The sequence below is a fragment of the Dipteris shenzhenensis genome, chromosome 8 (genome assembly GCF_047967505.1).
Source record: "Dipteris shenzhenensis isolate YYH24624 ecotype China chromosome 8, Dip_SZ_1.0, whole genome shotgun sequence".
In the NCBI taxonomy this organism is placed as follows: domain Eukaryota; kingdom Viridiplantae; phylum Streptophyta; class Polypodiopsida; order Gleicheniales; family Dipteridaceae; genus Dipteris; species Dipteris shenzhenensis.
Window position 1 is genome coordinate 26236016 of NC_141603.1, and position 26683 is coordinate 26262698.

Below are 26683 nucleotides of genomic sequence, written 5' to 3' on the forward strand. Positions count from 1 at the left end.
CTGAAGAGACTATTGTGACTACTACTACTTAAGTTGTTAAAGGGAAATCAAACACTTTTAAAAAATGGGTGATCATGCTCTAAACTTGGTTGAGACAAGTAGCCATAACTTCATGAATTTTTTATTTTGATGCAAGTTACTTTACTAAATGGTGCAAAAAACATAATAACTATCTAAACCATGTCTCATCATTTGACTTGATATGCTAGATGATCCCATTTGGATTTGTCAATCAAAAGATAAAGGTTATCACAATTTGGCTATTTTTGGTGATCAACATAGATTTTTCACCAAAAAAAAGAATGCCAATCACCGAAGATCAATATAGAGTTTTTTTTTTTTAAGAATGCCATGGACACCCAACTTTTCATCCCAAACCTCCAAAATTTGCCTTTTAGAAAACGCTCTATGATTCTAGCACAAATGCAATGATTGTCAATTATCCTCTTTAGGCACACCGCACAGATTTAATAGTACATTTCTATTGTTTATGCATACTTGTTGTGCACAAATTCGCATGGAGCTTCCATCTCAAAAGATTAACAAAGATCCCATCAGCGAATGTCCATTCTTGGTTGATTCTCTCTAGTGAACCATCAACATCATTGCCGTAGAGCCTCTCTCTACTCCCACGAAAAGCCACATGGTGCCTTCATGCATTTCAATTTGTTGTGCCTCTCCGGATTCAAGCCATTGTGCCTAATAAAAGGCCACCATGTCTTTCATATTTTTTGGGCATAACACCCTACTTTGAACGAAGTGCCTGGCTTGTAAGTAGCAAGTCTTATTTGAAGAAAGGTCATAATGCCTAGTAATAGATCACCTAAGTGCCTCAAAGAGGCTACGTCATAAGGCCATTGACACATTCTACTCATCAATCTCAATCCACAGTGCTTCAATGGGCTCCAATATGCCTAGAGCACCTAGTCTTTGTTGGCCTCCCCTAGAGAGTATTTTTGTTGCAATTCCATGCCAGTGTATTGTTAAAGCAACCGACCAAAGTAAAGACTTCAATGTTACACAAAGGGACGAGATAGTTTCCAACCCTCTTACAGGATTATATATCAAGTTTCAAAGATACATGGCACATAATTTAAGAGATCCAAATGCTCCGAAAATTATGAGAAATTAGTAATACCCCTCATATTCACCATCTCTACAAGTCCTTTAGAATCATCCATGCCAGTTGAATGTGTTGAAGCTTTGAATTTGCAATCATCCCAATGATAATTGATAATGCATCAAAATATCTATGCATCATTTTTTTATGTCATTTGGATCTGCTGCACAGATCACCCTCCCTAATGTATCCTCTAGATCCTCTAGGTTTAATTCTCATCCTTGAGTCATCTCTAAAAGCAGGCATATGGTCCTCACAGAAGGAGGACAGATAGATCAAGCTACATGAGCCCCAGAACAGTAGCACAATAACAACAAAGCGCAGAGCATGAAAGGAAAAGACTTCAAGAAGTAAGCCTCCAATGGCATGGAGCATGCATGTACGACCGTTTGATGATAGGCGTCTAGAATCCACTTAAGAATGAATCAATTTTGGATTCAAGTTACATCTCAAATTGGATATGAGCACACATCTACTAGATTGGACGTGAAACATGTTGTGAAGGCTATTGCATTCACAGCTTGCATTGCTGTATTACTGTCTCTTCCCATCAAGGTGCTTTATCCCGAACCAAGTAACTAATTTTAATAGATACATACATACCTTAGGCTACATAGTTACATGCCGGCAGGAACTAAGCCGTCACACACGACCCTGATTTCAAGCCCTCGTCCACGTGCTTTTTACAAAGCCACGCTGTATCACCTCCTTTGTACTTCACCATCAACAGTCGCCACCTCTTCAAAATCTCCTCCTTACGCAAATAACCAGCTTTCCTCAACATCCCCTCCACCCATTCTCTAGCAAGCATTCTTGCAGCTGCAACGTTGGCAGCATCCATGGAAGAAGCAGCAGCAGCAGCAGCATCTCCAATGCCCTCAATACCAGTCCTAGTTTGGCCCTCCTCAAGCTGACCAGCAGCTGGAACAAGCCCAGGAGTATCAATTGCCAGGGCTCCACCCTGAATCAATAAACCCAGTACTTGGCTCACATCCGGAATCAAGCTTCCCACCCCTCCTAACACATGCGCTCCCACCTTCAGCCCTAAGGTGGCTATACAAAGCACATGCCTCAAGTAAGGATAGATCTTCTTGATCATACTCTCGTTCTCCAAGTAGCTCAATTCACAGCCTTCCTGGTTTTCAATCAGATGGATCTCTTCCCTGTGTTCACACATGAAGTGCACTCTCACTCGCTGCAACCCAGGAATTAGTTTGAGCAGCAATTTGGTGCTTCCACCCGTCATCTCCCCTGTAAGAAATAAGTGATTTGGCATTGCAGACATGTTACCCCCACTGCTCACATTTGCCCTCGAGTTCGACAACGAGTTCAGCGTCTCTTGGATCGCTGGTAGCACCATTCTTTCATACCCTCTTAGCTCTTCAATAGTTTTCCTTATATCTTCTGCAATAGACATCAACCTCTTTACGTTGCTGTTTACATCTTCCGAGTTCTCCAGCAACTTAAGCATCAGTGGATCGCGTCCTGTGAGATCAGATAGACCGCGCCGAAGCTTCACCTGTTTCTTGTTTTGGTACCAGTAATTATTGACAGTAGATGATGGAGGAAGTGAAATTCCGAGTCCGCCCTCAGCTAGCTGTCGTAGTTGTGAATGGTGCGTGAGTAGAATTTCTCTGAAATCCTCCTCCCCGAGAAGCTCCTTGATTAAGACATGCTCCGTCGGAAGTTGCAACTGCTGGTGTGGAGGCCACGTGAACTCGCAATTCTCCATCTCTGCGGACGAGCGATTCAAAAGAATTTTCCTCAAATCATCCACTAGCACGCACTGGTCCTGTCTATCTTTCACTCGCGTGATAGCAAGGTCCTTGTCGCAGATGCAAGATGGTCGAATTATGCCTTCTACAAGAGACACTCCCTGCCAACGACCGGATGAAAGCTGGAGCTCCTCGATTTGATAAATCAATTTTTTCCTCACGAACTCGAGAGTCTGTTGGTGACTCTTGGAGGAGCGCACCAAGATATCGATGAAGTATCCAACTTCACCACTGAATTCCACCAGTATTTCCAGACCGTCTTCATTGATGAGAACCAAATCCTTCTCTAAACTAAACTGCACTGAGCCAGTCTTATTTGGTGCCTCGAAAACTTTCTGGAGACGAACCTGGGCACACAACATTGCACCAAACCCAGAATTTGAGAAATGCGGAATCCCCATATCAACAGAGACAATAATACTCGTCAAATTTTCTTCAAACACCTATCGGGAAATTTGTCGTGCCTTCTTTTTGGATCAGGCAAGTTTTGCCAGATCGCTGAGATGAGAGTCTTAAAAGCTGCTTACCTGAACTTTTGGGAAGAATCCAAGAGTGAGAAAAGTATGTGTCTCGTCGTCACACTTGAGGCGGCGCCCGATATAGATGCATTCACCAGTATGCTTGGAGAGCCATTTTCGAACCCCAGTGCTAACATTGCGCGTGAGTGTAGCAGGAATGAAAAGAGGTGAACCTTCACCACCAGGTGGGACTTCATAGCAAAGCTCTAGCTCAACCATTATTTGAACCATGTCCTTGATGCTCAGAAATTTCAATTTTCTCATCCGGGAACCTTTGCCGTTGCTCAATGATATTTGAAGAATTCTTTCGATGACCCCCTTTCTCCAAACACCTTGGCCAGGTCGGTCATGAAAACACTCTAGTGATTTCAAGGATTCAGCTGTCGAACTGATGATCTTGCCCAAAAATCGCCGACAAAACCATTCCGGACTTAAAATTATTACTTCCACATCCGGAAAGTAAAGCAGGTCTCCCGAGTCGTGTAGAGAAGCTAGAACCGCTTTCCTGAGTTTGTTGATCCCTTCAACTTGGTCGAGTTTGTTGATCCCTTCAACTTGGTCTGAAGGTGTCATTCTTAACGCGGGCAAGACCTGGCAAATGCCACAGAATGCTTCCCATTTAAGCAGAGGTTTGTAAGGGTTTTTGACCATCCAATCTGCGAGTACTTGCCTGATTTCATCGCATATGCGATAGATTTGCGGAGCAGAGTCCAAAACGGACTGAATCGTCTCGTGGAGAACCGGAATCATGCTTTGAACTTTACTTGGGTCGCAGGCGTCCACAAAAAACGGGTTTTCCATCACTTGCACAAAACCTTCAAACTTGTCTATTAGCTCGCGGAAACTCTTTAGCCCATCCTTCAAAAATTCCTCTTTGAGAATCTGTAAATGTATCCATGTGAGTGAAAACTAGTAACACACGGGGAGTCCATCCTTCAGTCCTCCTAGTGCTAGATGATATATAACGGAGCCAGTATTCACACTCAGTTTTTACGTCCGCATACTTTTTTGGTATACGAGGGGGCTCTCCGCACCTGGGATTGCAAACGATGATGAATAGGGACTGTCCTTGTTCAGTTGGGAACATCATGTCGTGGAACGCGTGGTATTCCAACTGCCCTGCAAGGTCCCAGAAAGAAATTCTCGTACCTTGACAATTCACAGAATGTACCTCTATTCCCGTGGTCCTGGACGGAGGTCTGATCATAGCCTTCTTTATGCTCCTCGGAAGATAGAATTTATTGTTTAGGATGCTCACAATAGAGCCACGAAGTGTTGTTTTTCCTGAAAACGAACGAAAAGAGACGGTAGTGGTGAATGTGTTAGCTTGAAAACTGAGTTAGCGAGTGCGATAACTCCATAGAGATGCAATTTCAAAACACTGAGCTCACCTGCGTAAGGATGTCCCAAGAAGAACACTCTTGCAGCCGTAGAGCGCACTTTACTATTTCCCAAAGCTCTTCGTTCTTCCCGAATTCTAGTGTTCCTTTTCAAACGCTGCGAAATTAAGTGAAGGCGCCTAAAGGAGAGCCCATCAATGCCCAATTTGAGAAGCGTTGTGTTTGAGCGAAGAGCGGAGGCGAGGCTGGACGCCCCTGCAGAGTCGATGGAGTTCCATGAGAGGTCGAGATGGAGAAGCGTTGTGTTTGTGCCAAGAGCGGAGGCGAGGCTGGACGCCCCTGCAGAGTCGATGGAGTTCCCTGAGAGGTCGAGATGGAGAAGCGTTGTGTTTGTGCCAAGAGCGGAGGCGAGGCTGGACGCCCCTGCAGAGTCGATGGAGTTCCCTGAGAGGTCGAGATGGAGAAGCGTTGTGTTTGTGCCAAGAGCGGAGGCGAGGCTGGACGCCCCTGCAGAGTCGATGGAGTTCCCTGAGAGGCCGAGATGGAGAAGCGTTGTGTTTGTGCCAAGAGCGGAGGCGAGGCTGGACGCCCCTGCAGAGTCGATGGAGTTCCCTGAGAGGCCGAGATGGAGAAGCGTTGTGTTTGTGCCAAGAGCGGAGGCGAGGCTGGACGCCCCTGCAGAGTCGATGGAGTTCCCTGAGAGGCCGAGATGGAGAAGCGTTGTGTTTGTGCCAAGAGCGGAGGCGAGGCTGGACGCCCCTGCAGAGTCGATGGAGTTCCCTGAGAGGCCGAGATGGAGAAGCGTTGTGTTTGTGCCAAGAGCGGAGGCGAGGCTGGACGCCCCTGCAGAGTCGATGGAGTTCCCTGAGAGGTCGAGATGGAGAAGCGTTGTGTTTGTGCCAAGAGCGGAGGCGAGGCTGGACGCCCCTGCAGAGTCGATGGAGTTCCGTGAGAGGTCGAGATGGAGAAGCGTTGTGTTTGTGCCAAGAGCGGAGGCGAGGCTGGACGCCCCTGCAGAGTCGATGGAGTTCCGTGAGAGGGCGAGATGGAGAAGCGTTGTGTTTGTGCCAAGAGCGGAGGCGAGGCTGGACGCTCCTGCAGAGTCGATGGAGTTCCGTGAGAGGGCGAGATGGAGAAGCGTTGTGTTTGTGCCAAGAGCGGAGGCGAGGCTGGACGCCCCTGCAGAGTCGATGGAGTTCCCTGAGAGGTCGAGATGGAGAAGCGTTGTGTTTGTGCCAAGAGCGGAGGCGAGGCTGGACGCCCCTGCAGAGTCGATGGAGTTCCCTGAGAGGGCGAGATGGAGAAGCGTTGTGTTTGTGCCAAGAGCGGAGGCGAGGCTGGACGCCCCTGCAGAGTCGATGGAGTTCTGTGAGAGGGCGAGATGGAGAAGCGTTGTGTTTGTGCCAAGAGCGGAGGCGAGGCTGGACGCCCCTGCAGAGTTGATGATGAAGTTCCATGAGAGGGCGAGATGGAGAAGCGTTGTGTTTGTGCCAAGAGCGGAGGCGAGGCTGGACGCCCCTGCAGAGTTGATGGAGTTCCCTGAGAGGTCGAGATGGAGAAGCGTTGTGTTTGTGCCAAGAGCGAAGGCGAGGCTGGACGCCCCTGCAGAGTCGATGGAGTTCCCTGAGAGGTCGAGATGGAGAAGCGTTGTGTTTGTGCCAAGAGCGGAGGCGAGGCTGGACGCCCCTGCAGAGTCGATGGAGTTCCCTGAGAGGCCGAGATGGAGAAGCGTTGTGTTTGTGCCAAGAGCGGAGGCGAGGCTGGACGCCCCTGCAGAGTCGATGGAGTTCCCTGAGAGGTCGAGATGGAGAAGCGTTGTGTTTGTGCCAAGAGCGGAGGCGAGGCTGGACGCCCCTGCAGAGTCGATGGAGTTCCGTGAGAGGTCGAGATGGAGAAGCGTTGTGTCTGTGCCAAGAGCGGAGGCGAGGCTGGACGCCCCTGCAGAGTCGATGGAGTTCCGTGAGAGGGCGAGATGGAGAAGCGTTGTGTTTGTGCCAAGAGCGGAGGCGAGGCTGGACGCTCCTGCAGAGTCGATGGAGTTCCGTGAGAGGGCGAGATGGAGAAGCGTTGTGTTTGTGCCAAGAGCGGAGGCGAGGCTGGACGCCCCTGCAGAGTCGATGGAGTTCCCTGAGAGGTCGAGATGGAGAAGCGTTGTGTTTGTGCCAAGAGCGGAGGCGAGGCTGGACGCCCCTGCAGAGTCGATGGAGTTCCCTGAGAGGGCGAGATGGAGAAGCGTTGTGTTTGTGCCAAGAGCGGAGGCGAGGCTGGACGCCCCTGCAGAGTCGATGGAGTTCTGTGAGAGGGCGAGATGGAGAAGCGTTGTGTTTGTGCCAAGAGCGGAGGCGAGGCTGGACGCCCCTGCAGAGTTGATGATGAAGTTCCATGAGAGGGCGAGATGGAGAAGCGTTGTGTTTGTGCCAAGAGCGGAGGCGAGGCTGGACGCCCCTGCAGAGTTGATGGAGTTCCCTGAGAGGTCGAGATGGAGAAGCGTTGTGTTTGTGCCAAGAGCGAAGGCGAGGCTGGACGCCCCTGCAGAGTCGATGGAGTTCCCTGAGAGGTCGAGATGGAGAAGCGTTGTGTTTGTGCCAAGAGCGGAGGCGAGGCTGGACGCCCCTGCAGAGTCGATGGAGTTCCCTGAGAGGCCGAGATGGAGAAGCGTTGTGTTTGTGCCAAGAGCGGAGGCGAGGCTGGACGCCCCTGCAGAGTCGATGAAGTTCCCTGAGAGGTCGAGATGGAGAAGCGTTGTGTTTGAGCGAAGAGCGGAGGCGAGGCTGGACGCCCCTGCAGAGTCGATGGAGTTCCCTGAGAGGTCGAGATGAAGAAGCGTTGGGTTTGTGTTTTGCAAAGCAGCGAGGGCGGATGGAAAGGCCATTTTGGAGTCCATGGTAACGAAGCTGCCTTGCCCTCCCGCCATAGCCACTCGTCACTGCGAGGAGAGATCACCGCATCTAGGGAGAGGCGAGGAGGCGAGGTTCCCAGACACGCCGTGGAGGCAGCCGCAGAGGGGATTCACAAGCAGTGCCGGAAGCGGAGACGGGGGAAGCGATTGAAGGGGGGGGGGGCGAAGCGAGAAGCATGGGGCAGAAGCGAGAAGCAAGGGGCGAAGCGATAAGCGAGAGAGAAGGGACAAATATGGAGCGAGAGCTACAGACGGGAGGTGGGGAGAGGAGCCAGAGGAGCTACAGCGAAGAGGAGGGCATCGCCATAGCCAGGGAGCTCAGATGGAGAAGACGATGGGAGCTCCTCTGCTCAAACTCATGCACCCCTCTGGCGGCAGTCTTTCCCTCGACTGTTATTTCCTCAAGCGCTGGACTTTGGGCCTCTTCTCCACAACTCCGCCCTCATGGTCGTAAATTCAACAGAGATTTGGGGCTAGGTTGCATTTTCGTGCCAAGATTGTTTACACACATAGCGAGATAACCCTATCTTTTTCTTCGTTTTCTTCATCGTCAACACTTATGGGCTGACGGAGAAATTTCCTCCCCGCACCGTCCTTGGAATTCTAGTCTTCTACCTTGGGAGACAGGAAAGTCCCACCTTTGGCCCTTTCCCTCACGATGGGTTACAATAATTGTGAACAAGTCAAGCCAGAGAGGTCAATTCCCATCAGTAAAGGTCAATTCCCATCAATGCTACAGGCCAGAATTCACGGTGTGCTAGGTAGGTACTAGATAAAAACCTTATTCACAAACATCAGCTCTACTTCCGATTTTATTCATGTTTCGATTCTGGAGTTAGTCAAGATGCTATTTGTATGGAAGTTGCAGCTTTTGCAGCTTTAACACGTCGCGTCTGCTCTCTAGTCTTGACCCCTTCAACGGTTCTTCTCTGGCCTCTCAAAGCATAGTTTTTATAACTTCTGTAGCGTCAGCTGCTCAGCTTGCTGGCTATAAACTATTCTTCGTAATACGTATGGCTTTATTTTCCACCATGCTTTACGTAAAGCGAAAATGCACTCCGCCATGATAATGTATGCGCACTGCGTAGGGGATTCGGAATCGCATGGTTGCATAGGAGATTCGGGCTTTCACATTGAAATTCGCAACTAGTTTTTGTGGACTTGACCGGTTTGTCAAGCCCTTCAGTTTGTTTGCAATCCAACTCAACTGTCAGCAGAGAGCTGCTGGTATTCGCAGCTCAACTATGCACCTATATATGCAACGGCAAGGTTTTTAGTGAGAAAATAGCCGATGGTTAAGTAAAGGAAACAATCTAAATGTCAAAACTGTAGGCAGGGTTTCACACTAGCCTAACGATTGGTTACTGAAACTCTGCTAACTTCCAAGTAAACATGTTTTGAAATGCCTAGAGATTCGTATCAGATTATTGAGTTCAATAGTGTAGAATTTAGATCTATTGGAGCTTGGAAGTTGTCGCTACTTGCAGGCAGAATTGCAAACCTTTTTTTTTTTGGGGGGAACAATGCCGGCTTCTATCACAAGGAAAAGAAAAACAGCCCGGGGGGTGGAGGAGGGGCGGGGAGGAACAAAAACTGGCCTCCTGAGGCCATTGAACCAGCCCAACCAGAGATCGGAGCCGTATGCATTGGATGGGGGCAGAACCCTAGGCCTACGCTCCATGAACAAAGATAAACCTCCACAAAGAAGTCTCTAGATCAGGCTCGTATTGCTGCACTGACGTCCGCTAAAGAGCCTCACCGCACTGTCAACGCAATAAGTAGACTTAGAGAGATCATTAAGGAACACCTTTACTGGAATCTCTTTAACCCAATTCACCCAAAACAATTTGGTTGCAAACTAACCAAATCGCATAGTATACTGCACCACGTATTTGTGGCCAAGCTGCAACAACTGTGGACGAACATCCAACAATATCAAGGCAAAATCTGGACATAGCTCCCGAACCTCGAACTGCCTTTTCAATGCAGCACCAAACAAGTTTAGCCACAGGACATCTCCACATCAGATGTTATACAAACTCCAAAGAGCAGCCACATAACGAACAGTCTGGATTGACGAAAAATCTTTTTGCCAACTTAGCTCTCAGCAGAAGCCATTGGTGCAAAATTTTCCACAAAATGAAAGAGAATTTCCCAATTTGTCAACCACTTATCCCACCAGATTCTCTCCCTCTTATGTGTCCTCCCTCGTGTACTTCTTGTTTATAGGGTTGCATTGGTGTTTTGTCTACTCGGTTCCTCATTGCCTATGCTTGAAAATATGTCTGTGTGTTTGGATATGATCCTCTTCCAGAACACAAGAGAACCCATTCGGCTCATAGTATTTTGGAGCCTTAAAGCCAAAAATTATAGTTCTTTGGACACATTGAGATATCTACAATGATTGAGGCAACACCTTATCGATCTCAAATTAGCTTCCAATGTGGATTTGTCAAAAAATGCAATTGCAAATCCTCTTTCTAGTCCCTCTAAGGATCACATCAAACAAAGTGACAACAATGACTTTCCCTAAAGCCCTACTCACAATCATCTTGCAAGATTCAAGGCCGTACAACCTCTACCCAATGAATATGCGTTTTCCTTACTATCTAATTTATGTCCTAGTTTTTGATATAAACGAAGACTCTCAAATGTATTACACTTACACTCTTCTGTGTCCATGATTCCTTGGGTCATGTGCACATAAAATTTGTACTATTATTCCCGTCAAAGCTAAGATATGTACGACCAAGCCTATGACAAGACATTATCCAAGAGTTAAAGCTTATGATTATCCATAAGACCAACCAAATAGATTTAATGATAATTGAAATTTTTTTAAAGGCGTACACAATAGCATCTCTATCCTTTTTAGTTTTTGGATCGTGCTTTTTTTATTTTGTGGATTATTTCACATAAGGATCACCTCTTTACATCGGTTTGTTAATTTGCACAGCTTCAACTAGCATTTTGCCTCAAAAACAGAAGCATGAAAAAGAGATTGCACTATCCACCTATAAAAGTTTGTCCCCATTCTACAACAAATAGGCATAGTATCACGCCAGTCAATACAATGCTAATACTCTTGTGTGAGGAGTAGAAGGTACTTGTACTCTACTACTTGCTTTTGGGTATCGCAATTTGTTTTCCTCTTTGTATACATAGGCTCATGTCCATCCAATACTTATAAACATTCCTTTATATAAGCAAAGGGAATCGAAGGCTAGTGTCTCAATAGTTTTTAGTCTCATAATGCCACATTTACAGCAGTCGTCGTAGATTTCAGCCATTGAAGGCCAATATAGTCCCCACAGAACCCATCTTTGACATCCACTTCAGAAAGCCAGTAGGGGCGTCAATACAAAAAATAATGCTCTCAAAGCATAACACAATTCTTCTGCCCATTTACAGAAATGCACATTATACAGCGACTCTTGTCTAGCTCCTTAAGGAGCACAGATAAAGCACACATTATCTTGGATGAACGGATTTGAGGAGTAGACAGCATAAGAAACTAGGTCTACAGGGATGCAGGACAAATGGATCTTTTATTCTTCTCTTCTACACAGTACAAATGGATCTTTTATTCTTCTCTTCTACCCTTGCCAGGCTTAGAAACGCTACTCGTTTCCTTAAGTGCAGGTTTTTTTCCTGTATTTGTCTGCCGAGGTTGCCTTCCTTCCTCTTTGCTTGCTGCCACCTGCAAGACCACATAAAAATGCAAACTGTCGGATATTATTTGACTAGTCCTCAATCAATTGACTGTATCCATTCTTGCAATCAACCGCTTGAAAAGCAATCCAGAAGACAGTAACAAGTTGGTTTCGCCATTGCTCCATGTCATAGGTACTAATCTATAGTTTCATGTGATACTGTATTTTATCATGCCTGTACTGACTTTCCCGTAGTCATCGTTCCACAAACTCTTGTGACCTTCATAGAACAACCAACCCAACCAAGGAGTAAAAGATTAAGACTGCAGGTGAGGATGTGCTAGCCAGAACATAAGTTGGATGGTTCCTTGATGTAAATCCCTTGTTTGCAAGGCAATTATTGCTATGGCTGCTGAGAGCATTAAAACTAATGAGCAGAACGATTGATCAATCTTGTCATCCAAGAACAAAGTATATCAGGGGGCAAGCATGAACCTCAAAGATAGGAGCAAGATTCCTGTACCACATCCATAATCAATACTTGGAAGCTAAGATGCAGGAAACTCCTACCCAAGTCTGGAAACTCAAATCAGAAACTTGAAAAAACATAGGAGCCTGCCATTTTGTGTACTGACAGACAATTGTGACCATCATTACATTAGTGGCCATTTGTAGTCCTGCAATAGAACAGTATCTGGCACGATCTGTTTTATTCAATGTCGATAAAGATTCTATGTTGACAACCACGCATCCCAACTCCTATTAGACGACGTGTTGTATATATATTTTAAATATTGCAATGAGAATTATAATCTGTTATGCATGAGATACGTTTTGAATGCAAAATTTTTGTCCTTCAGTTACTAGTGTCTAAATAATTAAAATCTATTAGTAGCCTACTTTGCTGTTTCTAGTTTTGAATACCGTTCCTTCCAAAATTATAAGGTTGGAAACTTTTCATGCAACGTAGCTCGGGAATCATTGTTGAGGACCCATAGCAACATTCGAATTGTTGTTTAAAGATCAATGCAATCTGTGTTGATACTGCTCAAAATGACGAGTATCATCTACATATTGTGTTCACTAGTTTGTCCGCCTATAACGCAATTTGTCAGCATGAAAATCTTGGATAGCATCTGCTGCTGCTTTTAATTCACTAAAGAGGTTTCGTTCATGGCTTGCAGATGGCTCATTTTGTTTCAGAGCTTGGTGTTAATATCTTAAAAATATCTCCTTGTGTTGCCTTTCAGCTCACAATGCCAGCTGTCCTAATGTCAATATAAGTATGAAAGTGTCCTATTGTGGGTATTTCAGATTCCCCTTCATTGATATTCCTGTTATCCACTTCTGCTTCAGGATATTACATTTGAAGGATGAAAACCTTTAATGACTTCAAAAAACCCGAACACCCCACACACAAACACAACTTGTACACAGATACTAATAGACCATAGACACTTAGAAGGGACAGCCCATACCAACCTGCTTTTGAGCTGTCCTCACCTAAGCTCAAATGGATATTTCCATTTGCCTCCATGAGTGCAGCTGCAATTTGCAAGCCAAGCAAAAGCAAATAAGTAGCCCTCAGCAAATATATACATCGTATCAAGACCAGATATCTTTTATGACAATTTCATCAAGACAACGATAAAAGGCATTCATTTTGTTCTGGTTGTCTTATTCATGTCCACATAAGCATATAGACAATCAGCTGTGCATTCAAGTCACACGTAAGCTCAACTTTGCAACTGGTTGATAAACCAATCTGCAAGCATCTCGGTAAAGATCAAGTTCACCTAGTTTATCGACATTGTTGTCATCTTCTTCGTCCTCTGAACCTACAGCCAATGACACTACTAGTGAGTCTTAATAGTACACAATTGGAAATAGCATATAAAAGTTGTGAATGTAACATCATAAATTTCTTTCTAGACACCAAAGACATCTGCAATTTTTTCTACATTACTTGCCGCTTAAAAGATGCATGTCAACCAAACATTACCATCCAATTTCTCTTCCTCCTGATCCTCATCCCCATGTGACTCTACAGGCAAAAGCTCAGGCACAGCACGCTTCCTTGGGGCCTTCTTTTGACCAGATGGACTAAACACAGGGAGCAGATCAGAAGATTTCACTCGTCGCTCATGTTCCCTTTGTTTGTATGCCTTTGGTCAAAGCTGTTTAGTGGCAGGTCGAACGCCCTCCATCAAATCAAGTTGTCCCTGTGCATACGTGAAAGATAAGGACTTCATAAAGTCAGAACTACTTAAACCAAAAATGAAAATTTTATGTATTTGTTTTGTTTTAATAAACCTCCTGAAAGGCTTCCTAAATAGTTCAGATCACCTGAAATTTTGAGAGATCAAGGATAGAGTCAAAATCTTCCTGTGTAAGAGAGTACTCTTCCATGAAGTTAATTACATTTTGCACAGCTTTCTCCTGCAAAACACAAAATGTTTGATTTTTAACGAGATACTTGCAGAAAGAAGAAAATGCAAGCTCATATGCAGAAAGAACAAAATGCAAGATCATATGTATAAAACAAGGATTAAAGTACCAGTATCACAACCAAAAACATGTGTCAAATGCGCCAAAAACCAAATGATTAAGTGCCTTTCATAAATCTAAATGTTACAAACCTCTACTACCAGGACCATCTTGCAAGAATGGCTTGATGCTATTTCCTTACGATTTGAAAATCATAACAGCAAAACTGATGACAGAAAAACTCAAACAATGTGCCTGCTTTATCAAATACCATTGCCTTACCTCCTCACCTGTAACCGGCCTTCGGGATCCCCAGAGGGCGGTGAACAGTTAATATAACCAGCGAATACCATGATTTCAGCCGCTTAGAGAATTATTACAGCCAACAAGACAATAATAACAGCCAACAAATAAATAACAGAAACCAAAATTAGGAGCTAGATTGCCCCTATCTGCACCCGACACCAGATTGGCCCTAAACTTAGGGCCCCTTTCGGTATTTCTTTATATTTTATTCAAAAGGCTTGCAAATACAAGAATAGCACCACAGACAGCCAACTGAATAATCAGATCACAAGCACTTCCATCCTGCTATGCAATCACAAAAAAAGGCATCCCAGTCCAGTGCAACATTCCATGGCAGCCCTTCTTCCGAATCTGGCTGAGGGTTCTAACCTAGCAAGACAAAGGCCAGCAAAACAATTCAATCTATCTTGGTAGCTCTGAATACCCATCAAGGGAGTCCTAGCAAGACAGAGGCCAGCAAAACAACCCCACCTAGCTGCACCTAGCAAACGGAAAGGCTAGCTGCACAAAGCAAAAGGATCTGAAGGTTCTGAGGCAATAGGAAAACTCCCGGAAAGCAATCAACCGATTGGAAAGCTCGGGAAACCCTGGGAAAATCAGCAAGCGTGGAAAAACGATATTCCCTGGCAAGATCTCTGGCATGCTAGCGGGTGAAAATCAATGAAAGCAACCCTGGAAAACCTGCTGGAAGAGAATCACCAAGTCTGGAAGCAAATCGAGTTGCTTGGAAGCTCCAAACTACCTCGAAAAAGTGTGATTTTCATAGGCACTTAGCTTGGAAAGCTCCTGGAAGAAGTTCAAATCAGATTTGGGCCTCTGGGAAGGCATGAACAGTAGGCATGCAGCAAAAACGAATTTCGTTTTTGAGCTTCTGGCAGCCCTGGCAGCCCACCAACAGCCCATAGACTGCCCTGGTAGTCAAAAAGCAGCAAACCGATGTGATAGAATAGCCCTAGAGACTTTCCCAGCCTATTACTTGCCTCTCCCTGTTCTTCTGTGGTCCTGAAAACAGCCCTGAAAGCAAAATTCGACTTTTCTGCTTGCTTTCCAAGCCTTCTAGCCAAACATGGTTCCTGGAGCTATTTTTAGCGAAAGGAATTTTTACCCCTCTCTAACCTTCAGTCCCTTGCCTTGGCCCATGGAATTAATTGCACTAAAGTGTCCTTTAAAATGTTTTAATCAGTTGGAGACTAGGGTAGTCAGCTTAAAGAAATTCACGTCCCCGAGACAGACCCTCCTCTTGAAACATTGCGAATGTATCCATTTGCACCAAACTTTTTGCTTTGTTCCGTCAGAACCTGTAGCAAAAGTCTCAAAGCCTCAGTTAGTTCAAAAACACAGCCACACATCCTTCCACAAATAGCAGACATACACACTCAGACAGACAAGATGCTTCGTATGGCCATCCCGTAGGACCCACATAGATGATTTATCCTCTCATGCACATCCCGTAGGACCCAAAGCATGAGGTACATCAAGAGCATACACAAACACTCAATGCATGCAGACATACAATCAATGTGTACCTTCATATGGCATCCCGCAGGACCAATACATGTTTCTCTGAATGTACTACCCACTTTCATATGGCCATCCCTCAGGACCCACAACTAGTGGTACATCATGAGTACACACAAAAACACTCGATGCATGCAGACAAACATCCCATGCATACTTTTCACACATGTTCCTTTCAATTATTTACCCACTTTGTCTTATGGCAGACTGTCCAAATCTATCCTAAAAGAGTCCACGCAAGAAAGAAGCCATCCACAATCCGTGGCAAATCAGAAACATATCACACAAGTTCACAATCCAAACCACACATATTCACAAGAATATCATCAAAAGTGAACCAACTAGTTTGGCATCAAGTGCCATCACAATTATGTGGCAGAGACCGTAGTTTACCACTTCCTGTTTTTGTTCTAGCAAGTAGGCCATCCTGCTTCTCAATGATAGCAGTATCCGCAATATGCTATATCCGTTCTCGCGTTTAGGGATGCTCCCTCCGATGACCTATCATGTAAGAGTGGCATATACTGCCATTACAAGAATGTGCCACGTGCACGACAAGACTGGTGTTGCAGTTGTACATGATTTGCAGAGCCATGGATAGCAAACCATATCCAACCACAAAACCATCTCAACAGATTTGGCAGACTCTGTCATTTTCTTACATGTACCCCTATATTCAAGATACAAGATAAACATGCAATATATAATTTGATAGAGCTGCTGGTAACCAACTCATATACCATGTACGGATAGTCTGAAAGTGACTAGTACACTGATCTAGAGGTCCCGCGGCAGATATGTCGTCAACAAGCGGTACCTCGAGTGAGACCGACAGTGTCACCAAGCGACCTCTAGATATCACAAGCAATCTGAACCAAGCGAGTGGAGGTGCTACCCCCCTCTTGAGCATCAGGCAATGCCCCAGATGCACGCTCTGCTGAGCCTGAATGAGCCCCAACCGAAGTTGGCTCAAACTAAAAAGTAGAGTTGCATCAACTGAGTTGAATCTCCCAGTTCACCCTCCTCCATTAACATCACATCTGCATAGCAACGAGGAAACTCTACCACTGTGTGCCAATAACTGTTCTTGAATCAAGATCTCATCATGTTCCTCTGTCTCTAGCTGTTCCTCATGGTGCTTTCACTGCACAACATCTTGGCTGAATTTTATTGGCTGAATTCTCTTAGCAACCACATGCCTCTTGAGAGAGATGTGATATCCCTGATCCCAGCATCATCCAAAACAACCAAAGATCTCACTTCCTTGAGAAAGTTGGTGATATCCCTGATCCCAGATCATCCAAAACAACCACAGGTCTCACCCCCTTGAGAAAGTTGGTGATGTCCCGACAATGGAACCACTATAACCGGCCTTTGGGATCCCCAAAGGGCGGTGAGCAGTTAATATAACCAGAGAATACCATGATTTCGGCCGCTTAGAAGTTCAAACATTACCTTCTGGGCCGCCGTTCATTTTTCCATGTGATCACTCACCTACACACTATATAGTGCACTACCAACCGTAACTATTGGTTTCAATTTCGATCAATTTCTGATAAGTCTAGCTCAAGTTGTGGCCTTAGCAAGCCTAGGCTACAAAATGAATATTCTAGACCTTAATTGTGCATTAATTATGTGCATGGGTAGATGTCATGGGACAGACATTTAAAGGAAGATTGAAAATCTATTTAATTAAACTACTAAAGCTATTTCCCACTATTTAGGATAGGAATATTTGGTTAAATGAATATACAAGTATATTCATTTAACATGTAAGTCTAACTTCGTTCTTTAACTGCTTTTTACAGCTTTTGATCAATTGTAGTATTAGAATCAGCCATATGAAGCGTCAGTTGCTTTTCATGCCTCATTCTCACAAGCTTGTTGTTGTGATCTTGGCCATTCCCTCGTTTTTGAAGCTGTTGTGTCCTAAAACAGCAAACTTGCTTTGAATTCTAGCCAGTTTCTTAGCTTGGACACCTCTACACAGAATTGCAATTGAAATTCACCACCACCTAGAAGCAAACCTACAAGACGTTGCATGCAAGCTGAAATCCTACTCCAGTGCGAATTGTGATGTGATCTAGGAGCTTCTTTGCAGGTCTTGCAAATTCTACTCCTGCAGTTCCTTATTCCAAACTTTGATCTTTTACACCATCTCGAATCAATTTCGTTTTTGTTTTTGACACCCAAGAAAGGAAAAGTGAGAATTCATCAAGTGGCCAAGCATCTAGCACTTCCTTTAGTAGGGAAATTCACAAAACTAGCACCTGGACAAATTGCGGCCAGTGGCCAATCTAGCACTTCCTTTAGTAAGGAAATTCACAAAACTAGCACCTGGACAAATTGCGGCCAGCCCCAGATCAATTGCAATTTAGATCCAGGCTCCTATTTCTGTGTTCTTATCACTTCCAGGTACTGTCTGGTATTGCGATTTGGCAAGTTCTTCCGTCTGGTTAAGGTTTTTCGATTCAAAGGGACAGACTTCTATTCCTAGGTTTTTATGTCAAAACACTTTCTGGACACTGTTAAATTAATAATCTTGGGATTTGACACCATTTGGCATCTTTTTGAGTGATGAATTCATTCCTTGTTATGGATTGAAGCACCTAAACAATTTCTAGGAAGATTTCTTAGTTGTTTACACTAGATTTTGATGGTGGGTTTAAGATCCTAACTCTTCTAACATGGGATGGGATTGTGCTAGTGTCTTCGTGGTCGGAGGATGAAGAAAGAATGAGGATTTGATTTCAGCCTATACCTAGATGAATCCAGGACTCATCCTCTAAAAACACAACATAGTGCACTTTCAATCTCACGATAGTCACTCGTAATATTGAAACTCCATCACGCATAGCAAGGACTAGCTACTATGACATCCCCACTGATGTCATCAGCGCCCAACAGTGGGTGATACCATAGTATAAAAATATGTTCTTACACATACAAATCCACACCCACACATACTTGAGCATCCATTTATACAAAGTCTTCATACTTGTTTCTGTCGGCACTCCGGAGGTAAAGGGCAGACTCAACCATGACGAAGGCTAGCACTAGAGGAGAAGGCTAATCAAAAAGTAGTCCAAAATCTCTTCATTCAAGCTACAACTGCTTGTGAAGTCTAAACGATTTCACTTTAGTCTCTCCCAAACGAGCATCTAAATCTAGCTGATAGGGCAACGCACCTTTTAAGATAGAAAGAATTAAAGATTTCCGCCCGCTATTTTGGCTGAGTTTTTGGCATCTAACAAGGGTTCCATGGATATATCCACGTTTGGCTACATGGGCTACATCTTTTGTTGTCATTCTACAACTAGAACAATTGTAACTCACTCCATATTCATGATAGGAGTGCCTAAGACTCTAAACGTTCTCATTGTATTAATGATTGCTTGAGCTCTAGTAGGGGCTTATCCTCATTGGCACCACACACGACCCCGTTTCAGTGAAAGTGTGACGCTCTGATGTGAGCTGATCCTTGAAGACTTTCTGAGCGTCCACTATGGAGGCAGGTCCCCTATCTAGACCACTTCATGTATCCGAGGTATCCCAATGGGTATCCTAAGTCATACAACAAAGGCATCGTTCCATAGAATGGACTTTTTGCCCTCTTACCCGTATGAGGGCTACTTTGAGCTATCGCTAGTAGGCTCTAAAGATTGTTACCAAGAGGAGGGACGAAGGGAAAAAAAATGTGAATATCCATCTCATGCTCAGCAACCAATTCGAGGCTCTATAAGAAGTGCACCTCTAGATCTATTGCGTAAAGAAATGATTCCAAGGCTCATTGACAAAAAGTCCTCTAACACTTTGCCTAAGGCTCTGCACTTGATGTAAAAATCGATGGTATTGAGGCCACCCTCCTGTAAGGGTAAAATGATAGTGCTTCAACACACTCTAGCCCTCACATTATATGTGTCATCAAGTCCAAACTAGACAGAGTTTCTGTTAGAATTATTGTTAAGTAGGTTAGGGGCACTTTTCCCTCATTTTAGAGGTTTTTCCTCCTAACCACAGTTAGTTCACTAACTACGGTTAGTGAAGGATAAGGTTTTGTCACTTAGACAAAACCTATCCCACTCTTCAATTGTTGCACACTCTTCTATTGCAACTATTGCTTTCAGCTCTCACTCTCCGACTCTCTTGCTCTCTTGCTCACACACTTTGCTCTCACTCTCCAACTCACATTTGGTATCAGAGCAGGTTGACCCTGCTCCATGCTTCCTTGCTCGCAATCTCCCTGCTCCAAGCTCAACAGCTCGCTGCCTCTCCGTACAAGCCCGTCGTCCGTACAGTTCTCCATACAATCTGTACGGACTGTACTTCATGCGTTGTACAACTCCCAAGCGTGCAGCTCCCATTGCATTCCGTACAACTGCACACGCAGCCCAAGCTGCAAACTCCGTATAAGTGCAATACACACGTATGGATCTGAAGCGACGCCCGTATACTGCTCCCGTAAGCAGTCCATACTGCACGTCAACCTTGCTCTAGTCCGTACTCTGTACTGCAGAGTGTCGTCGTCCGTACAAGCTGCCAGGTCCATACAAGTTCACAGACCTCAAGCACTCCGTACATCGCCGTACAGCCCGTCGTCCGTACGACGCTCCAACCATACAAATAGCTCACACGTTTGCAATCCGTACAGTTGTACGTTGACAGCGCATTCCGTACACCTGCACGTTCAGTGCATGCACTCCGTCTGTACAAGTGTACGGCGCCATATAGCCTGCAGCATAGATCCCTGTTGTTCGTCCGTACAGCAAGGTTGTACATTCCATACAGTTTCGTATTTTTGTACAAAGTGTGTCGCCAGCCTTCGTGTGCATTCAAGGTCTTCCTACAGGTACATTTTGTAGGGAGCTATTGGTTGGTAAATCAAATTCGAGGCAGATTTTTGCTTTGCAGGCCATTTTGTGGACAGATTTGGACACATTTTGTGTATTGGGAATTTTGTCAAATTTAGGGCTTTTGTATTTGTTGCAGAGAATTGCAAAAATTTGGGGCTTTTGCAATCACATTGCAATTTTGCAGTGAAATTTGGGGCTTTTGCAGGCAAAGTGCAATTTGTGCAACATTTGGGGCTTTTAGACCATTTGCCCCTTTCTGGTTGCAATTTCAAGCCACAAATTGGGGCTTCTGTGTTGGGAGAGCAATTTTGCAGGTTTTAGTTCACACTGCCCTTCTATAAGTGTTTTGAAGCACTTTTGGCAGGTTTTGGGAGAGAATGGATGCTCTGGCAGATTTCTGACAGAGACATTACAGAGATTTCAGTTGCATTTTCAGCCAGTGTTTGGCTGTATTGTTTTGGGAATTTTGCACTCCATTCCCAGCAAGGGAATTCAGATTTGCATTTGCTGTATTTTCTTTCTCAGACATGGCCCAGCAAAATCAGAATGATTTCCAGTTCAGTGGTCTCTCACAAGAGGATAAGCTGGATGGTACCAACTACTCCCTCTGGAGTTTTATGGTACGCAACATTCTGATTTCCTGTAATTTGTGGGACTATGTAAATGGGGATGAGATCCGGCCAGCAAATGTGGCACCTAATACCCCTCCCCAGCAAGGAGGAGGCAGAGGTCGTGCACAGGGTACAGCTGCAGGACAAGTTATTGGCGCAGTTATACCTACCACTCCAGAGCAAAAGAGATGGGATTCACATGATGCTTTAGCTTTGTCGTGTATTTCTCTTTCAGTGAAAAGATTCATTATTCCGCACATCCGGTCGTGTAAGACCTCAAAGGCAGCATGGGATATTTTGGAGAGCATGTATGCAGCTCGGAATGATGCCAGGGTGTCTTTTTTTAAAAGAGAATTGTCTCATACACATATGGAAGAGGGTGACTCCATGTCAGTGCACCTCACAAAGCTACAGGATTTACGAGAGCAATTGCTGAATATTGATGAGATCATTCCTGATTCAGAGATGATTACCACAACTCTGAATTCTCTTCCTGAGTCTTATCTCAGCTTTCATACCTCGCTGAATTTGTCGTTGAGGGGGGGTGCAAATCCTCTCAATTTTCACGAGTTGATAGGACTTCTGTTGCAGGAAGAGCAGACCAGGAAAAACATGGCTTCACGAGCAGGTGAACATGCCATGCTTTCAAAATTCAAGCCTAAAGTAAAGGGACAAGCAAAGACATCAGCAAATCAGCCTTCCAGTGGTTCAGGACAACCTTCTCAAAAGGCTAAGGGTGATGCAGGTAAGCCCAAGAAGAAGGGTATATGTCATTACTACAAAAAGCCAGGTCACTACATTGGAGAATGCAAGAAGAGCCTTGCAAAAGAAAAGAAAAACAGCTCCGGTATGGCTGTTTCAGATTCAGCTCCTCATGCATCTGACAATGAGCAAGCTACAGCCAACTTTGTGGAGCACGACTATGCCTTCTTGTCTTGCATTTCAGACTCTCAGTTGGCTGCTCCGGATATTACAGCCACTTGTAATGATGACTCTTATTCTTTTCTGACATGCAGTTATGATTCTTCCAAGGATGCATCAGCTTTCAGTGTCAATGAGACACAAAATACATGGTATTTTGATAGCGGTGCCTCAAAGCATATCACTTCCAGGAAGTGTCTTTTCACATCTCTGCATCCACCTCCCGTTGGTAAAAAGGTCACATGTGCCAACAACTCCTCCTATTCAGTTCGTGGTACAGGAGAAGTTGAACTTACAGCCATTGATGGCTCAACATTCAAAATTTCTGATGTCTTGTATATGCCTGGTATCACAAAAAATCTACTTTCAGTGTCCACTCTTAACAGAGCTGGATTTCAAGTCATTTTTGAAGATGACAAGTGTGCAGTCCATGACAGAGAAAATGACTATGCCTTGAGATTGTCTGGCACTTTGTTACGTGATCTTTTTCAGCTTGACATGTATGAGAAAAGACCAGCACATGCTCTTGCAGTTTCCACTCCTATTGCTGCTATGCAGAATGCGGAGTTATGGCATGCTAGATATGGACACATGCATTATGGCAGCTTGATGACACTTCAAAAACATGCTATGGTTGATGCATTGCCTCCTCTTGAAACACCTCCTCCACATGCCTGTGAAGGGTGCATTCTTGGTAAAATGCACAGATTTCCTTTCAAGAAGGATGGATCAGTAAAAGCTGTTCGAAAATTACAGCTTATACATAGTGATGTCTGTGGTCCCATGAGGACTCCATCATTGGGTGGTCATCTTTACTTTGTCACTTTTATAGATGACCACTCCAACTACACTTGGGTTTATGGGCTGAAACGCAAATCAGAAGTGTTTATGGTTTTCAAACACTTTGCAGCCATGGTTGAAAATGAATGAGGACTCAAGATACAGACATTACGCACAGATAGAGGAGGGGAGTATTTGTCTGCAGATTTTGATGCATTTTTGAAAGACAAGGGCAGCTTACAGTGAGGCTAACCCCTCAGCAAAATGGCAAAGCTGAGAGGAAAAATCGTACTCTTATGGAGATGGATAGATGCATGCTAAAAAGCAAAAGATTGCCTCACAAATTTTGGCTTGAAGGTCTTATGTGTGCCAATTATGTTTTGAATCGGGCTCCCACAAAAGCTTTGAAGATCAAGACTCCCTATGAAGTTTGGCAAGGGAGAAAGCCTTCTGTGGATCATTTTCATGTTTTTGGATGCCTTGCATATGCTCATGTGCCCGTTGAGTTTCGGCATAAGTTGTCTGATAAGGCAATCAAATGCATTTTTGTTGGGTACAGTGCAGAGAGCAAGGGCTACCGTCTTTACAATCATGTCACACGCAAGATTATCGTCAGTAGAGATGTTATATTTTCAGAAAATTCAGCTCACACTCAAGCTGAATTTGATTTGCCTACTTCTTCCGATGATGTCTTTGAGGGATTACTACCCATTGCCTTGGGTTCCCCTGCTGATATATCTGATGCAAATCAAAATTTTCAGATACCTCCACATGCTCCGATTCAGCCACAGGATATCTTACCACCTCCACAAGCAATGGAAGAGGTGGTTCAGCAAGAAATTGCAGATATACATGCAGCAAAAACAGTTCCAAATTGGCTGTTACAAACTCTCAAGGAGAGTAAAATTGATGCTCCATTACCTGGTAGAACTCGGAGTGTAGTAAGACATGGGGGGGGAGCTCTTTCAGTTGAATCAGCTTATGCAGGTACTCTTCTTGATGAGGAGGAGCCTGAGACATTTGAAGAGGCACAGGATAATGTGCATTGGATGAATGCCATGCACGATGAATTGCAGTCCATTCAGAAAAATCAGACATGGGAAGTTGCTGATTTGCCACTAAGTAAACATGCCATAGGTACACGGTGGGTTTTCAAAGTCAAAAGAAAGCCAGATGGGACCATTGATCGGTACAAGGCAAGGCTGGTTGCAAAAGGATATGCTCAGAAAAAGGGCATAGACTATGAGGAGACTTTTGCTCCTACATCCAGAATGACAACCATCCCGTCAGTTATAGCCATGGCTGCAAATTTTGAATGGAATGTTCATCAGTTGGACATTAAAACAGCCTTCCTTAATGGAGATTTGTTGGAAGAGGTTTATGTCAAACAGCCTCTGGGCTTTGAAATTTCAAGAAATGCACATCAAGTATGCAAGCTGAATAAAGCTTTGTATGGGCTGAAACAAGCCCCACGTGCATGGTATGCCAAAATTCATGCCTTTCTGACCAGCAAGGGGCTGCACAATAGTCCAACTGAAAGCACCCTCTACATCAAGAAGGATGGGGGGGGATATTTTAGTCATCATTCTTTATGTAGATGACTTACTGCTCACAGGGTCAAATGAGGATAATATTGCAGATTTTAAAGCTGAATTGCAGACCACTTTTGACATGTCAGATTTGGGGCTGCTACACTTTTATTTGGGGATCCAGTTCACTCGAGAGAAAAGTGGCATCGTTATGTCTCAATCCAAGTATGTGCAGAAACTCTTAGACAGATTCAACATGCACGATTGTAAGCCCAGCCGGGACTGAAGCTTACAATGCATGATGCAGGTGAATCAATTGATGTCACACTCTACAGTCAGGCTGTTGGATGCCTCATTTATCTCTGCAATACACGACCTGATATTCAGTTTGCAGTTTCTCAGGTGAGCAGATATATGCACAGCCCAAAGACTATGCATTGGCAGGCTGTAAAACGCATCTTCCGTTACTTGCAAGGTACCAAGTCTTTTGGCTTGATGTTTCCCAGGGGGTGACTTGCAGATGCATGCCTATAGTGACTCAGATTGAGCTGGAGACTATGACACTAGGCAATCCACAAGTGGCAATTGTTTCTTTTTGGGCAAAGCTTGTATTTCTTGGTTGAGCAAGAAACAGTCTACAGTGGCTACCTCCTCATGTGAAGCTGAATACAGGGCAGCTTTCACGACGACAGTTGAATGTGTTTGGATGTGTCTTTTATTTGCTGATCTTCATCTTTCATTGGAGGGTCCTTCTCCAATTCTCATTGATAGTCAGAGTGCTATTGCAGTGGCAAAGAATCCTGTGTTTCATGCTCGCACGAAGCACATTGAGGTTCACTATCACTACGTCAGAGAGAAGTTGCATGCAGGAGAGATCAGTATGATCTATGTGTCCCCTTCTATATTGCTTTGTGATTGAGGTGATGAATTGTTTCTTCTGTTCGCAAACATAGATTATTGGATTTTGTCTTCGTTATTTCGTTGGATTTTTTCTTCTCATTTGAAATGACGAACTTCTTGACAACACACTTGTGGATGGCATAGCTGTGTTGCTTGGGGCCGCCCTAAATAACTTTTGTTACTTCAAAGTAGCGTTGGAGGACTTTTGTCTAGTAGAAGGAGCACTCATCAATTGAACAAGCCATTTGGATTTTAGGTCAGTGATGTAGACATGCCAAGATGGGAAGGTGACCTTGACTACAGATGAATAGAGAGAGGCACTACCAAAAAAACTCGGGTCGTCAGGGAGGAGTAAAATTTATCTCCCCCTCCCATGAGTTTTCTCTAGTTCAGGAGAATGTTAGAAGGAAGCTACATCGTTGGAGTTCCACCACCTTGGACCTAGTCTCTAGAGCCCTTGTGGTAAACAAGGTTTTGTGAGCCTCTTCTTGGTAGATTACTTCTATTGGTGCTTTTCATGTTCTTAGACTAATCAACTAAAAAAGTTTGTATGAAACTGTGAGTTGGAGAGTGAGAGCAAAGTGTGTGAGCAGGAGAGCAAGAGAGTAGGAGAGTGAGAGCTGAAAGCAATAGTTGCAATAGAAGAGTGTGCAACAACTGAAGAGTGGGATAGGTTTTGTCTAAGTGACAAAACCTTATCCTTCACTAACTGTAGTTAGTGAACTAGCTGTGGTTAGGGGAAAAAACCTCTAAAATGAGGGAAAAGTGCCCCTAACCTACTTATTACATTACATTGGTCACTGCTAAATTATAACAATAATTCTAACACCCCCTGCAGTGCCAATGTCATGTACAAGGAAATGATCAATCACCAAAAGGAGATAAGTTCAGGGCACTGCGAAATGCCTCAAACTTTTCACGTGGAAGTGCTTTGGTGAACATGCCTGCAACATTGTCATGTGTTGGCAAGCAAGAAGCGATCTGAAAACGGTCCCCTCTTCCACTCAATGTGAGGACTCTACTCGAGCCTTCGGGAAGTCAAACAAGAAGGGAAATTCAGGACAATTAGCCTGGAAACAAAAAGGTGCAGGAGAAGGAGAAGGCCAAGAGAAATCCCTCCAAAGAGAAAAGACAGCGCAGCTTGAAAGGTTTCACGAGAATTGAGCTTATGTTGCAAGAAGGGAGGGAAAATTATGATATGGATTCTTCAAAAGGAATGGGAAAAGAGAGGTCCCATTGTACCTAAGAAGCTGAAGTTTCATGGGAGGAACTATACATTGATCCCATCCAAGGGTTAGGATACTTCAAGGGAGCTTGATGATCAGCTTGTGTTCACAACACATGGACCGAATCAAATTGGAAGAGAAACATGTTCATATGACGAATTATAATGGGTATCATAAGCTAGAAACTCTACTTGGATGGTTACAGATCCTACACGTGCTTCGCACAAGAGGAGTCCTACGATATGGC

At 44.5% G+C, this 26683-nt stretch overlaps 2 protein-coding genes across 5 annotated transcripts in view; both read right to left on the bottom strand.

Annotated features, from left to right (window-relative positions):
* Positions 1-1754: 1754 nt before the first annotated feature.
* On the bottom strand, positions 1755-7637 carry LOC147899333 (protein TORNADO 1-like). The gene is made up of 6 exons (XM_087377703.1): positions 6917-7637; positions 5990-6460; positions 4805-5617; positions 4259-4697; positions 3423-4227; positions 1755-3242 (listed from the first exon to the last, which is right to left on the bottom strand). Exons 1-6 carry the CDS (start codon positions 7635-7637, stop codon positions 1755-1757), a joined length of 4737 nt encoding a protein of 1578 aa, XP_087233829.1.
* Positions 7638-11275: 3638 nt separating this feature from the next.
* The window catches only part of LOC147899334 (replication factor C subunit 1-like), a 34873-nt gene continuing 19465 nt past the window's right edge, over positions 11276-26683 (bottom strand). For 3 of the 4 annotated variants that reach the window (XM_087378706.1, XM_087378708.1, XM_087378709.1), the window contains 5 exons: positions 13652-13744; positions 13308-13527; positions 13102-13143; positions 12788-12850; positions 11276-11352 (listed from right to left, as the gene is read on the bottom strand). In XM_087378706.1, coding sequence (XP_087234832.1) covers positions 13477-13527; positions 13652-13744 — 144 coding nt within the window. In that variant the 3' untranslated portion in view covers positions 11276-11352; positions 12788-12850; positions 13102-13143; positions 13308-13476. The remainder of the gene's footprint in view (positions 11353-12787; positions 12851-13101; positions 13144-13307; positions 13528-13651; positions 13745-26683) is intronic. The other variant, XM_087378707.1, reaches the window with a different exon arrangement.